This window comes from Chlorocebus sabaeus, chromosome 3, assembly GCF_047675955.1.
Source record: "Chlorocebus sabaeus isolate Y175 chromosome 3, mChlSab1.0.hap1, whole genome shotgun sequence".
Taxonomy (NCBI): Eukaryota; Metazoa; Chordata; class Mammalia; order Primates; family Cercopithecidae; genus Chlorocebus; species Chlorocebus sabaeus.
The window spans coordinates 26,184,181-26,197,847 of NC_132906.1; the positions used below are offsets into that span (position 1 = coordinate 26,184,181).

The window sequence follows — 13,667 nt, forward strand, 5'->3', positions numbered from 1 at the left end:
TGACAGATTACACAAACATTAAAATGAGTGTTCAGAAGAGTCTCTTGGTGAATTGCAAAAAAGATACGATAGCAAAAAAAGACTCAAAATATATATAAGACATATATATGAATTCTAAAATATAAAAATATACATGTTTATGTTTTCATGTATTTACATGATATAAAAACATATCAAGCCCTGCCCTTACCTTTTTATCTGAAGTGATAAGCTTAAATGCTTCTGTTACTTGATGGACTGTAGCACCACCACCAACATCAAGGAAGTTGGCTGGAGTCCCTCCATGAAGTTTTATTATATCCATTGTGGCCATAGCCAAACCAGCACCATTAACTATATAGGGGAAAATGATTTGTATAAGCAACAAACATAGAGAAAATAAATTAAACTTAGTAAATCCAAATTAAACTTAGTGAATCCAATTCTAACATAAAAACACATGGTACCTAGGCAGCCTATATTTCCATCGAGGCCAATGTAGTTGAGATTTGCCTGAGCAGCGTCTTTGTCCCTTTCATCTTCCTGGGTCCAGTCCTGTAGATCAAAGATTTTCTTTTGGCGATAGGCTGAATTAGAGTCAAAATTGATCTTTGCATCCATACACAATACTTTGAAGGGAAAAATAGAAAATGACTTCAATTTCAAGACAGATACAATAAAGTATCAAATAATCAAGTGGTCTTTCATTTAGGGAAAAGACACATTTTAACTTTGTTACTTAATGGAAGTATTTCAATTTATGTTCACCATGAATTCAAACTGTTCTTTAAAAAAGAATATTTGAGAATTAAAACTGCCCCATCAAAGTTATTGGGTCTACATCCATACTATGCACTAGATAAAGAAAAAGAAAACCTCAAAAATATTTTAAATTATTTAAAAATTGTCAAAAATTAACTATACTTGTTCCTAGCTAACCCCATCACTTGGGCCCCATATCCCATCCCCTCTCTTCTACTCAAAAATATTGCTCCAGCAATTCTGTCTCCCCTACATTATAAACCTGCCTCCCCCTTACCTTTCTATTGGCTAAATCTTGCCAACTTGCTAAAACTGTTTTATTTCCTCACCTTAACAAAGAGGGAAAAAAATCTTTTAACTCCTATCTCCTCCTTACCCTTCACTACACAGCAACTCCTTGAAGATCTGTCTAATTAAAAGAGGGGTCTCAAAACAAGGGTTTCTGGGGGAAAAAAGAAACAGAGGGGTAAGCAAACTATGGCCAAATTTGGCCTGGGCCTGTTTTTATTTTTATTTCTTTTTGAGACAGAGTCTCGCTCTCACACCCAGACTAGAGTGCAGTGGCATGATCTCATCTCACTTCAACCTCCACTTCCCAGGTTCAAGCGATTCTCATGCCTCAGCCTTCAGAGTAGCTGGGAATACAGGTATGCACCACAACACCCAGCTAATTTTTGTAGTTTTAGTAGAGATAGGGTTTGCCATGTTTTTGCCAGGCTGGTCTCGAACTCCTGACCTCAAGTAATTCACCTGCCTCAGCCTCTCAAAATACCAGGATTAAAAGTGTCAGCAAACGAGTCCAACCTGTGCCTGTTTTTCAAATGGCCTGTAAGATAAGAATGGGTTTTACACTTTCAAAGGATTATGAAGACAAAAGGGGAAAAGAAAGAAGGAGAAGAACAAGAAGAAAAACAGCAGCACCAAAAACTATATGTGATCCATAAAGCCTAAATAAAATACTTATTAACTGCCAATCTCTGTGCTTAAACTCCTTGTATCAAATTTTTTTCCTGCCATTATCTCTTATGCCCACTCTAATCAGGCTTTTACTTCCAGCACTCTACCAAAATGGCTCTCAACAAAGGTCACCTCTCTGACTTCACCTTTTAGTACTCTACCCCTTCCTTACTCCAATCTAACCATAACATTCTCCTTGCAGTTCCTGAAAAGATACAGGGTTGAAAGAAACAGGCAATTTCAGCTGCTGCCCAACACAGGAGACAAAGTTTGGAGCCCAGCTAAGTTAAGTACCACTAATATCAAAAGTCAATATTCTTTCAGAGGAAGACAATAGAATTCAGTCTTTACACCTTATCTCCCAAAATGTACAATATACGAGTCAAACTTACTAGATCTGTAATGAAACGGGGAAATGTGACCACTATTAAAGAGAAAAAGTAGTCAACTGAAACCAAACCCACAGTAACCCAGATTTAGAATAATCAGGAGACTACTATAAACTTTTTAAAACATGTTTAAGGATTTAAGAGAAAATATGGTCATAATAAACGAACACACAGGTAATATCAGCAGATAATAAAACAAGGGAACAAATGGAAAATAGAACTAAAAAGTATAATATCTGAAATAAAAAATTCACTGGATGAACTTAACAGCAGACTGGTGATGGGTCAGTGAACCTGAAGACAAAGAGAAATGATCCAGCTGCAGAAGAAAAAAAAAGAAAAAAGAAACTGCACCTCAGTGACCTCTTAGACGTTATCAACAAGTCTAACGTGAAACTGGAAGAAAAGGAGAATGGGACAGGAAAAAAGTGATGAAAGAAAAATATATCAAGCCAAGATTCTATATTCAGTGAAAATATACTTCAAAACAAGGACAGAATAAAGACATTTGCAGAATAATGGCAACAATATTCATCACTAGCAGACCTGCGCTAAGAGAAATGCTACAGAAAGTTTTTCAGGCTCAAGGCATATAACATGTGGAAATTTGAATCTAAAGTGGTAAATTTCAAGAAGAGTCAGTTTTGTCCCAAAGGGGACATCACAAAATGTCTGGGGGCATTTTTGTTTGTCAAAATGGGGGATGCTACTGGCATCTGAATGCTATTGGATAAACATTCTGTTAAACATCCAACCAAACACAGGACAGCCTCCCATAACAACAACAAAAAAATCAACCTACCCTAAAATGTCAATAATGCCAATGTTGGTAAGTCTTGATCTACGGGTAGGAAAGAACAACAAAAATACATGAGCAAATTGAAACCAACCCAATAGTCCCACCGACTGTTCTTTTGGATAAACAGTGAAATTGACCTTTCTGGTCTTAAAGCTTGAAGCTTATACTTGTTTTATCTGAGTTCCTTCCTCAGGAAGGGACCTTCAGGGCTCTGGAAAAAAAAAGTATCAAAGAACTGAAACTCACCAGACCACCATATCCAGACAATGAGACTAGACTCTGGACCCCTCATTCATCATGATTGCTTCCTTGACCCTTCCTAGTTCCTATTTTCTTACACATTGTTACATTTTTCCCCTGCTATATAAACCCCTAGTTTTAGCCAGTCAGGGAGATGGATTCCAGACTGAGCTCCCATCTCCTCAGCTACAGCACCCAATGAAAGCCTTCTTCCTTGGCAATACTTGTTGTCTCAGTAACTGGCTTTCTGTGAGGTGAGCAGCAGGACCTAGACCAAACCCCTAGTGTTTCCGTAACAGATTTTGGTTAACTGACAGGGAACATGTTGTTTATGACTCAGCTGATGTGGGCGGGGAGTCTCAGTAGCCATCCTAAGCAACCGTCCGCCCAATTTTGGCTGAAGGTGAGTGTCAGTCTCTCTCTGGCCCCACACAACCGGCCCCAACGACCTTCCTGATCGCCTCATTAGAACTGCCTTTGAAACTTGTATCTGCATCCGTATAGGTGAGTGTCCTTTGTGGACCCAGACATAACAATTTGCTCCTCTCTATTTGGAAAATCTTTAAAAAAATTTTCATTTGTAGGTTGAACAAGCCCAAATGACTGAGAGAGGGAAGCACCCTGTTTCAGTATGAATATTCTTGGAGGTTTTTTGGTAATTGCATGTTGTGTCCGGGCAAGTGAGTGTCCTTTGTGGGTACTGGACAGTTGGATCAGCTCCTCTCGATTTGGGAAATTCCTAAGGAATTTTTGTTTGCAGTTGACCAAGCCCAACTAATGGAGAGAGGAAGCACCCAAGTGTTTCAGTTTGGACACTCTTGGGGCTTGTTTGTTGCTGTAGCAGTTGGATTGTGTTTGGGTGATTGTGTGTGTTTTATACAGTTATGAGAAATTAGAATTTGGTAAAATGATATACTTTTGCAATACTGTTTGGTCCTACCGTTGTTTGGAATCTGGAGTTCGCTGTTGAATGACAAAGTGGGATGGAGATGCATGTTATCCAGGCTTTTGTGTTGCTATCCTAAGCAGGGTTAAGCCTGGTTAGCATGTGATGTTCTCCTTTGGTGATGTTTGGCCCCAGTGTTCTTTGGAGTACGGAGAGGTTTGGCCTTTTAAAAAATCAAACTGCCATGAAAACTGCTTTACCCAAGTTTTGGTTCACAGCTTTCAGTGGATTACCTATTGGGGTAAACAAAGTACAACCATGTAAAATCAGTGAGTTTGTATTGCTATCTCATGGCTAGAGTTCCAAGGTAAACACTACTGGATTTTCATTTGTGTGTGTGTATACACGTCTAGATGTGTTTATATGTACACTTATTGTTATATGTTGTGTCTACCAAATTAGCTTATAAGTAAAAGAGTGCATATAAATTAAGACCAAGCAATTTTTAAATTCATGTGACTTAAATAAATCTTTGCTAAACAAGCTAGCTTTAAAATTGTTAGTAAAATATAAAAAACTAGCTGGGCAAGGTGGCGGGTGCCTGTAGTCTCAGCTACTCCGGAGGCTGAGGCAGGAGAATGGCGTAAACGAGGGAGGTGGAGCTTGCAGTGAGCTGAGATCCAGCCACTGCACTCCAGCCTGGGCGACAGAGCGAGACTCCATCTCAAAAAAAAAAATTGTTAGTAAAATTAAAACAGCAATGTCTTCAGAATGGTCAGCATACATTTTTACCTGGATTTTATATTTGTCTCTGGTAGAACTTTGAGGTGTCAGGGTTTGGCATAGAAGGTTATAAAACTATAAACACAGTCAAAACAAAATGATCTTTGTGCAAATTTTTTGATAAGACTAATTATGTTACTGGTTTAATGAAAATAGTTGAATCTTCTAAGTTATTGGTGAAAATGCCTATGTAGTTAACTTTAAAGTTCTTATTTCACTGAATGACTGATATTCATAGATTATAAAATGGTTAATAAGGAAATAACTCTAAATGATGGCATCTATCAGTTTTCAGAAGTAATCTACATAAACTGTTTAAAATGAAAGAACTGAATACATGTATTTGGGATAAACGTTTTAGGTAAACTTTTTGTGTAATTTAAAATCTTGAAATTATTTTTGATACTTATTGGATATCTGGATCATTTCCAATTAAGAAAGGGTTATGATATAGGGATATATTTTTCTAAAAACTGTGGAACTTTTCTCATCTATAAAATGCTAATATACTTCAGGATTGCTTCCTAGGGTTTCACTAACATTTAAGGTTACTAAGGATAAGAATTAATGTATAATTCTGTTTAAAAAAAGTGCCCAAAAACTGTCATGAGGAAAATAATAAATTTGTTTAATTCAGAAGTTATCTAAAAGTTAATTCAAATTATGGGCTTGAAAAAGTTTTTTATGAAACAAGGTAGTAAGGAAATAAGTGGGGGAGAAAGGTGTGAAGAAAATTATGTATATGAAGATCATGTATTTTTGGTAAGGAAGGCTATAAAGCAAAGATAGTAATTTTGTATGTGAAAGGATCTTGTATGGTAAATTGCTGTCCTGGAGTAAAATGTTATTTAAAGAAAAAAGAAAGAAGAAGGGGGAGGCGAAGTGGGGAGGAGAAAAATCGGGGACTGATGGGAAAGTCCAAGAGGAGGAGGAAGAGGAAAAAAATCTGGGACTGATCAGAAAGCTCAGGTATGTCATGGATGGTCTGTGTAAGTCATATGTAGCTTTTCTGGTTTTCCAGTGTGTCTGTCTTCATGCACATAAAGAGAAAACGGAACACAGAAAAGGTTTAGATAATAGATTCTTTAAAACCTGAGAACTAGAGAAATTTGGCTAATTAACATTTCATAGTTAAAGCTCTTAGTCTTGATGAAGGTAAAATTAGAAATACTGTAAAGAAATGCATCGGCAATTTAACAATTCTTAATAGTTAAGTATGAAGCCAGATTTAGCATAGACCCAAATTTCACATGCATACATACTTGCATTGCTTCACACTATGTTAATTGTTTTGCATGGATAGTGCTGGCACTGAATTATTTACTGGTCATGTGCCTAGAATGAATTTCTTGATTGCACAGGATGTATGGTGATATTGGTGGACTTAAGATTACTGAATTGTGTACCAGGAATAAAATATTCATCATGTGGTTTTTTGGGAGGCTATGGGAACACTGTAGCCTCCAGGGTAGACTGAGTAGGGGACAGATTGAGGGCTGGGTTTCCTGTTTGTTTTTGCTTCTAATTTTCATTTGTTTGCTGTTGTTCTTCTGTGGGTTTTGCTTGTATATGTATATATATAAAACCATAAACTTTTTCATTTCCTAATGGAAAGCTTTTATTTCCTTCTACAATTTGCCTTATTTATCTAAAGTTCCTAAGCTACTTTGGTCAAGCCTTTAAAAACTGATAGAGAACACCAGCCATTTAAACTATGGTGGGTTTTGCTTACCTCTAACGATCTAGAGAACTACAAGAGCTTTAAGGTTTCTGGCACACACACAAAAATAATAATAAAAGACAATTTCTGAACAGTACATTATATATTCTGTTATTTGGAAAAAGGTGAGAATAAAAATGTTTAAGTGTTCATACCCAAAATAATTCAATTCAATCAAATTAACGAAGAAAAACTGTAATATGAGTACAAAATTTTAAAGTTCAGAAAAGACTGACTTAATTTCCCTGTCATTAAGGAAATTATATTCATTAGGATTTCTCCTCAAACTCATTTAGTTGTGTTGACCATTACTAAAATTAAGTGACATTCATTTGAATTAAGTAGTTTAAAAAAAAAAAAAAGAGACTTTCTAGTGACTTTTGATCCCTAGACATTTATCAATGATGGGCCTTCATGTGTGTACTTGTAAACAGAATGAATGTGTGCACGTGTTGCACTGGTTTGAAGACTAACACTCATAATGAACTGCTTTTATGAGACACGGGACCAGAAGTTAAAATGATTCAATCCCTCTAGGCCCAGGCACCACTGTGGAAGAAGTGGTCATGTAAGATTGTAAAGGCTGATTTTGAGGGATAAGATTAGTTCACAGTTTTTCTATATATTAAACATTAATACCAAAAGCACACTGATGCAAGGCCAGCATCTGGGTCTATGTGTTAGAACAACATGGTTTTCTTGGAGCACTGATATGCTCTTTAAAAAGAAAATTGGGAAGTTATTAAAAGTTTATGAAAATCTTACCTAATTATCAAGCTGATTAAAATTAGGTTTATACAGTTCTATTAAAATTAACTTTAACATTAATAACATATCAGATAAAGGAAAATTTTGGTTTTTGCTTTTGAACAAAATGTATGTGTAATATTAAGAGATGAAAGATTTTGTTTACCTTCTGAGTAAGCTGCAGGGAGAAAATGGAGGGGGAAGGGCCAGACAGGTTTAGTTGGCATGCTATCTTTATTACGTCTTATTGTTTAGGAAAATGAGTTCCTCTCTATCAAAGAGTAAATGTTTTTGTATAACTTTGGCTAAATGAATGAATTTTACAGTGATAACAAGTGTCTTAAAACTTTGATATTTGCCAAACTTTCTATAAGGAAAATTTCAAGATCTAAATTCAGTCTTTTTGACCTCAAACTATTTTTTTTTTTTTTGGATATTAGGTTCCCTGACGTCCAGGAGAGCTATATTAGGCTTATTAAGCTTGTTACGTTAGAATTATACAGGAAGCATTGTCAAATGTGAGGTTGTATTTAACTGTCTTAGGGTTATATTTATATAGATATGTTGTTAATATGCATTCCAGGATTGTATGACATTCCTGAAATTCTGATGTGTCTTAATATATGTTGTCAGTTGTAATTATGATTATGTTAAATTGTTGTATGCCACACAAGTAACCTAATTACCTTATCAACTGTGTCTTCATGACTGTCTTATGGCTTTTGACAAGACAGTTGATATATTGCTCTGATTCTCCTCAAAAAGTGACTTATAATCACCTATGGTCCAGGGCTTGCTCCTTTGGAGGAGTTCATGAAAAGGACTCTTTAATGCAGGTTTCTAAAAACTTTGGGAGTTTGTGCCCCTGGATTAGAGAGACCTTCCAGGACTCTAATTAAAGAGCTAATGTGTTTAAAAAGATTGCTAACCCAATATGAAGTACAGCAGGAGTTGATTGCATGGACTGAAATAATGGAAGACTGAAATAATTTTTATGGCTTTTGTTGTTTGAAATATTGCTGATTCTTGTTTGTTTTTTGTTTTTCAGAGTCTGGAGAATATGTTCCTTTTGAGCTATATATAACCTTGATATATCCTTTAAGTGTATTGAGTAGAGGATACTTTTGTAAGTAGAATTTGAGGCATATTTCTCTCTCTGCCTAATTTCTCCAGAATTTGGAAACTATTTGTGAATATTCTTAATTCATTGGAAATGTGTGTGTTTGCATACATTTAATAAAAACCTGTTTTCTTTTGTAATAGGACACAGCTGGAGGAACTGGCTATTTTCCTAGGACTTTGACTGAAACGACCTTGTGAGATGTTCCAGCAAAGACAATTTGGAAGAATCTATGGGCAATGATTCTTGTTGTACTGTGTGTGGGTAATCAGGCCAAGTATATGGGACTGAAGCCTATTTTGCATGTAGATTGGTAGAAGCTTATTTTGCAGGTAGATCCTGCTGTGATTTGTCTTTGGTGGAAGTGGCAGACCAGAGAGAGAAACATGTGTCAAAAGAAACTCTCTATTACATGAACCTTTGATTCCTTGGTGGCTACATGGTCGCCTATGGTACAGAGAAGAAACTCTCTATGAGAGGAACCTTTGATTCCTGGGTGACTACATGGTCACCTATGGTATGGAGCTGCCTATGACACCCCTCCTCAGCATGAAGCACCAGAAAGACCAATGACCGGATTCCTCATGATTGAGGAATTGATAAATAGAAAGGGAAGACTGAAACTGACCTAACAGTCTCATAGACTGTTCTTTTGGATAAACACAGAAATTGACCTTTCTGGTCTTAAAGCTTAAGACTTATGAATTCTTTCCTCAGGAAGGGACCTTGGGACCTCTCAAACGAAATGTATCGAAGAACTGAAACTCAGCAGATCACCACATGCAGACAATGAGACTCTGACCCCTCATTCATTATTACTGCTTCCTTGCCCCTCCCTAGCTTTTGTTTCTTACACATTGTTACGTTTCTTCCCTGCTATATAAACCCCTGGTTTTAGTCCCTCAGGGAGATAGATTTGAGAATGAGATCATCTCCTCAGCTGCAGCACCCAATTAAACCCTTCTTCTTTGGCAATACCTCTCAGTGATTGGCTTTCTGTGTGGGAAGCAGCAGGACCTAGACCAAAGCCCTGGTGTTTTGGTAACAAAATGAATAAATATATTGAAGCTAATAAAAGCCATTTATATAAATGTTGAGTAAGAAAATTATAAATATAGAAAGTGGTAAAATTAGAATAAACCTTGAAGAACTCAAGTGGAATTAGAGTTATCAGTATACATTTGGAGATTTTTTTTTAAATGGCAAAAACTGCAATTTTTGCACCAACCTAAATATTAAGAAACTGACCCCTTTGATAATTAGTATTCCTCACAATGAACCCTACATTCCTTGCAGTTGTTCAGTTTGAAATATTTTCTCATTTCCATTATTATTTCTTCATTAATTCATAAAGTATTTTCTTTAAATTAAAAAAAAAATAAGCTGGGTGTGATGGCTCACACCTTTAATCTCAGCACTTCAGGAGGCTGAGGTGGGAGAATGGCTTGAGCACACGAGTTGGAGACAAGCCTAAGCAACAGACTGTGGGCCCATCTCTACAAAAATTTTTTTTTTTTTTTTTTTGAGATGGAGTCTTGCTCTGTCGCCCAGGCTGGGGTGTAGTGGCCGGATCTCAGCTCACTGCGAGCTCCGCCTCTCGGGTTCACGCCATTCTCCTGCCTCAGCCTCCCGAGTAGCTGGGACTACAGGCGCCCGCCACCTCGCCCGGCTAGTTTTTTGTATTTTTTAGTAGAGACGGGGTTTCACCGTGTTAGCCAGGATGGTCTCAATCTCCTGACCTCGCGATCCGCCCATCTCGGCCTCTCAAAGTGCTGGGATTACAGGCTTGAGCCACCGCGCCTGGCCTTACAAAAAAATTTTTTTTTAAATGCAGATAGAAGGCTGGGCGCGGTGGCTCACGCCTGTAATCCCAGCACTTTGGGAGGCTGAAGTGGGCAGATCACCTGAGGTCAGGAGTTCGAGACCAGCCTGGCTAACATGGAGAAAACTCCATCTCTACTAAAAATACAAAAAAAGTAGCTAGGCATGGTAGCATGTGCCTGTAATCCCAGCTACTCGGGGGGCTGAGACAGGAGAATCTCTTGAACCCGGGGGGTGGAGGTGAGCTGAGATCACGCCACTGCACTCCAGCCTGGGCAACAGAATGAGACTTGGTCCCAAAACAAACAAGCAAGCAAACAAACAAAAAAAACAGACATAAACATAGGTGTGTTTTTATGTATGTGTACAAACATATACATACACATACACACACATACTACTTGGCTGTGTTTGCTGAAAAGGCCTAGAAGCAATGACACAATATTAGCAATATGCATTAAGTAGTATATCTATCTTGGTACCTATTAATAAATATCGTTTTCCACAAAAGCCAGGGTCCTTTGGAGAAACAACAGATTGCCAAACTGTGACAAGGAAAACAGAAGACAATCCTGGAATATATTGTTGCACAAAATTTAAAGCCTTGCTCAAATAATAATATGGGCATATCAAAAGGACAAAGGGAGGACTTACAGTCACACAAACCTTGCAAATGTTTGTAGCAGTTTGTTGGTAATAGCAAACTACTAGAAATAACCCAAATATCCTTCAAAGTGTAAATACTTGAATGAAATCAGGTACTTCTATACAATGGAATGCTACTCAGCAATAAAAAAGAAACTATTGGTAGATGCAACAACCTGGATAGACCTCAAAGGCATTATGTATAGTAAAAAGGTCAACTTTAAAAGGTGATATATGATTGCATGTATATAACATTCTCAAAATTAAAAAAAAAAAAAAAACTATAGAGGATGGAGAATAGACTAGTCATTTCCAGGGCACAGGGACGGGGTAGGAAAGAATGGGTAGAGGTTGTGAATACAAAGAGGTCTCCTGTATTGATGGAACAGTCTGTATCTTGATTGTGGTGGTGGCTACTCAAATCTATGTAAGGAATAAATTACACATACACAAATGACTGCAGGTTTAAAATGTTAAAAAAAAAATGGTGAAAACGAAATGAAATATTTAGTCTAGCTAACAGTAATAAGCCAATGTCAACTAACTATTTGGGTGTATACAGCTAAATAAGATGTCATCTTTGGGGGAAGGGCATGCAAGACTGTATTATTTTAACAACTTCCTGAAAGTGTATTTGTTTCAATATTGTAAGTTAAATTATAATTTTATTTATAATTTTTCATTTATTAAAAAAAAAAAAGATGCCACAGGAGCAAGCCTGAAAGTGGCCTGTGCTGGCCAAATCTGGGACAGTCCGTGCAACAAAATAATGATTAAAATGGGTAACTCATTGATTAAAGAATGGATAAGCCCATCCTAATACAAACGAATGGGGCAGAAGAGAAAGCTCTTCTTTCAATACAAAGTCAACTATTAAATATAGAGGTCATGATGTAGTTAGAAAATCATCAGTAGATGCCAAAACTAATGGGTAAAAGTTTGACAAGTAGTATAATATTTTCCCACAAATTTCATAGTAATTACAATGGGAAAAAATAACGATTCTATAATGAAAAAACCTTCTGGACACTACCTTAAACAAGTGAGCCAAGTTAACATTATCAATACTGGAACAAACCAACATAATGTACCTTCTGACAACATGCACCATGAAGGAAAAAAACACCATGAGGGAACATCAAACAGAGAAACACAAACTGAAGGGCATTCTACGAAATAAATGACCCCTTCTTTAAAAAAGAAAAAAAAAAAAAAGGAACAAAAACATAACGTCAAGAAACAAACTTCAAGATCTGTCCCAGGTCAAATGGACGTGACGACTCAATTCACGTGTGATCCTGGTCCTGGGGGAAAATAGTATAAAGGACATTACTAGGACACCTGGCTACATTTGAATATGCATTATGAATTAGATAATATTTTCTCAGTGTTAAATTTCTTGGTTTTCATAAATGTAGTCAGGTTACATAAGAGAATGTTCTTGGGTCATGTCTGTAATCCCAGCACTTTGGGAGGCCAAGGCGGGCAGATCATGAGGTCAGGAGATCAAGATCATCCTGGCTAACATGGTGAAACCCCGTCTCTACTAAAAATGCAAAAAATTAGCCGTGTTGGCGGGCGCCTGTAGTCCCAGCTACTCGGGAGGCTGAGGCAGAAGAAAGGTGAGAATCCAGGAGGCAGAGCTTGCAGTCAGCCAAGATTGCGCCACTGCACTCCAGCCTGGGCGACAGAGCGAGACTGTCTCAAAAAAAAAAAAAAAGAATGTTCTTGTTTTTAGACACTAGAAGAACAATGTCTCCAACTTACTCTTAATGGTTCCAAATATATTTATATTTTTATACACACAAATGCAAGTTTACGCAGACAGAGAACAGAAAGAGAATAAAATAGAGTGAAATGTAAACAACTGGCAATGTTGAGGAAAGTGTATTTAGGAGTTCCCTATACTGTTTATTTTTGTATCAAAATTTAAAAGTAAGGGGAAAAAAGCCCACACGGTACCATATTCACAGTAAGGAATGATTTAGTTCAGCAAAATATCACCCATTAAATTAATGCTGTTGAACAGGAAAAAAATTGGCAATTCTTATCCTTTTGCTTTCCATATAAACTGGATAAGGATCCACTCTTGGATGGTTCTTGGACAGTTTATCTTTAGATAACTACATTTAAGTTATACAGGCTGGTGCAAAAGTAATCACTGTTTTTTTTAAAAAATGGCAAAAACTGCAATTTTTGCACCAACCTAAATATTGAGAAACTGACCCCTTTGATAATGAGTACTCCACACAATGAACACTACATTCCTTGCAGTTGCTCAGTTTGAAATATTTTCTCATTTCCATTATTGTGTCTTCATTAATTCATAAAGTATTTTCTTTAAATTTAAAAATAAAATAAGCTGGGTGTGATGGCTCACACCTTTAATCCCAGCACTTTAGGAGGCTGAGGTGGGAGGATGGCTTGAGCACACAAGCTGGAGACAAGCCTAGGCAACATACTGAGGGCCCATCTCTACAAAAATTTTTTTAAAAAATTAGCCAGGCATGGTAGCATGCACCTATAGTCCCAGCTACTCAAGAGGCTGAAAAGGGAGGATCGCATGAGCCCAGAAGACTGCAGTGAGCTGTGACTGGGTCACTGTACTCCGGTCTGGGCAACAGAGCAAGACTGTCTCAAAAAATTTAAAAATACAATATTTTATATTAATTTCCAATGTTATTGCTTTGTGTTTAAAGATCATTATCTGTGTTATGAATTCTTGGATATCTGCTAATACTTTTTAATTTGTGACTCAGTATTAAGGTTTTTTAAATCCGTATTTGGATTTTTAAAAAGTGTTTTTCTAAATACTGGGT

At 36.9% G+C, this 13,667-nt stretch overlaps 1 protein-coding gene across 1 annotated transcript in view; it reads right to left on the bottom strand.

Annotated features, from left to right (window-relative positions):
- Positions 1-13,667, bottom strand: part of SUCLA2 (succinate-CoA ligase ADP-forming subunit beta) — a 64,177-nt gene that overhangs the window by 11,786 nt on the left and 38,724 nt on the right. The window contains exons 7-8 of the mRNA XM_007960374.3: positions 447-608; positions 191-333 (exon numbers count right to left, since the gene is read on the bottom strand). Coding sequence (XP_007958565.3) covers positions 191-333; positions 447-608 — 305 coding nt within the window. The remainder of the gene's footprint in view (positions 1-190; positions 334-446; positions 609-13,667) is intronic.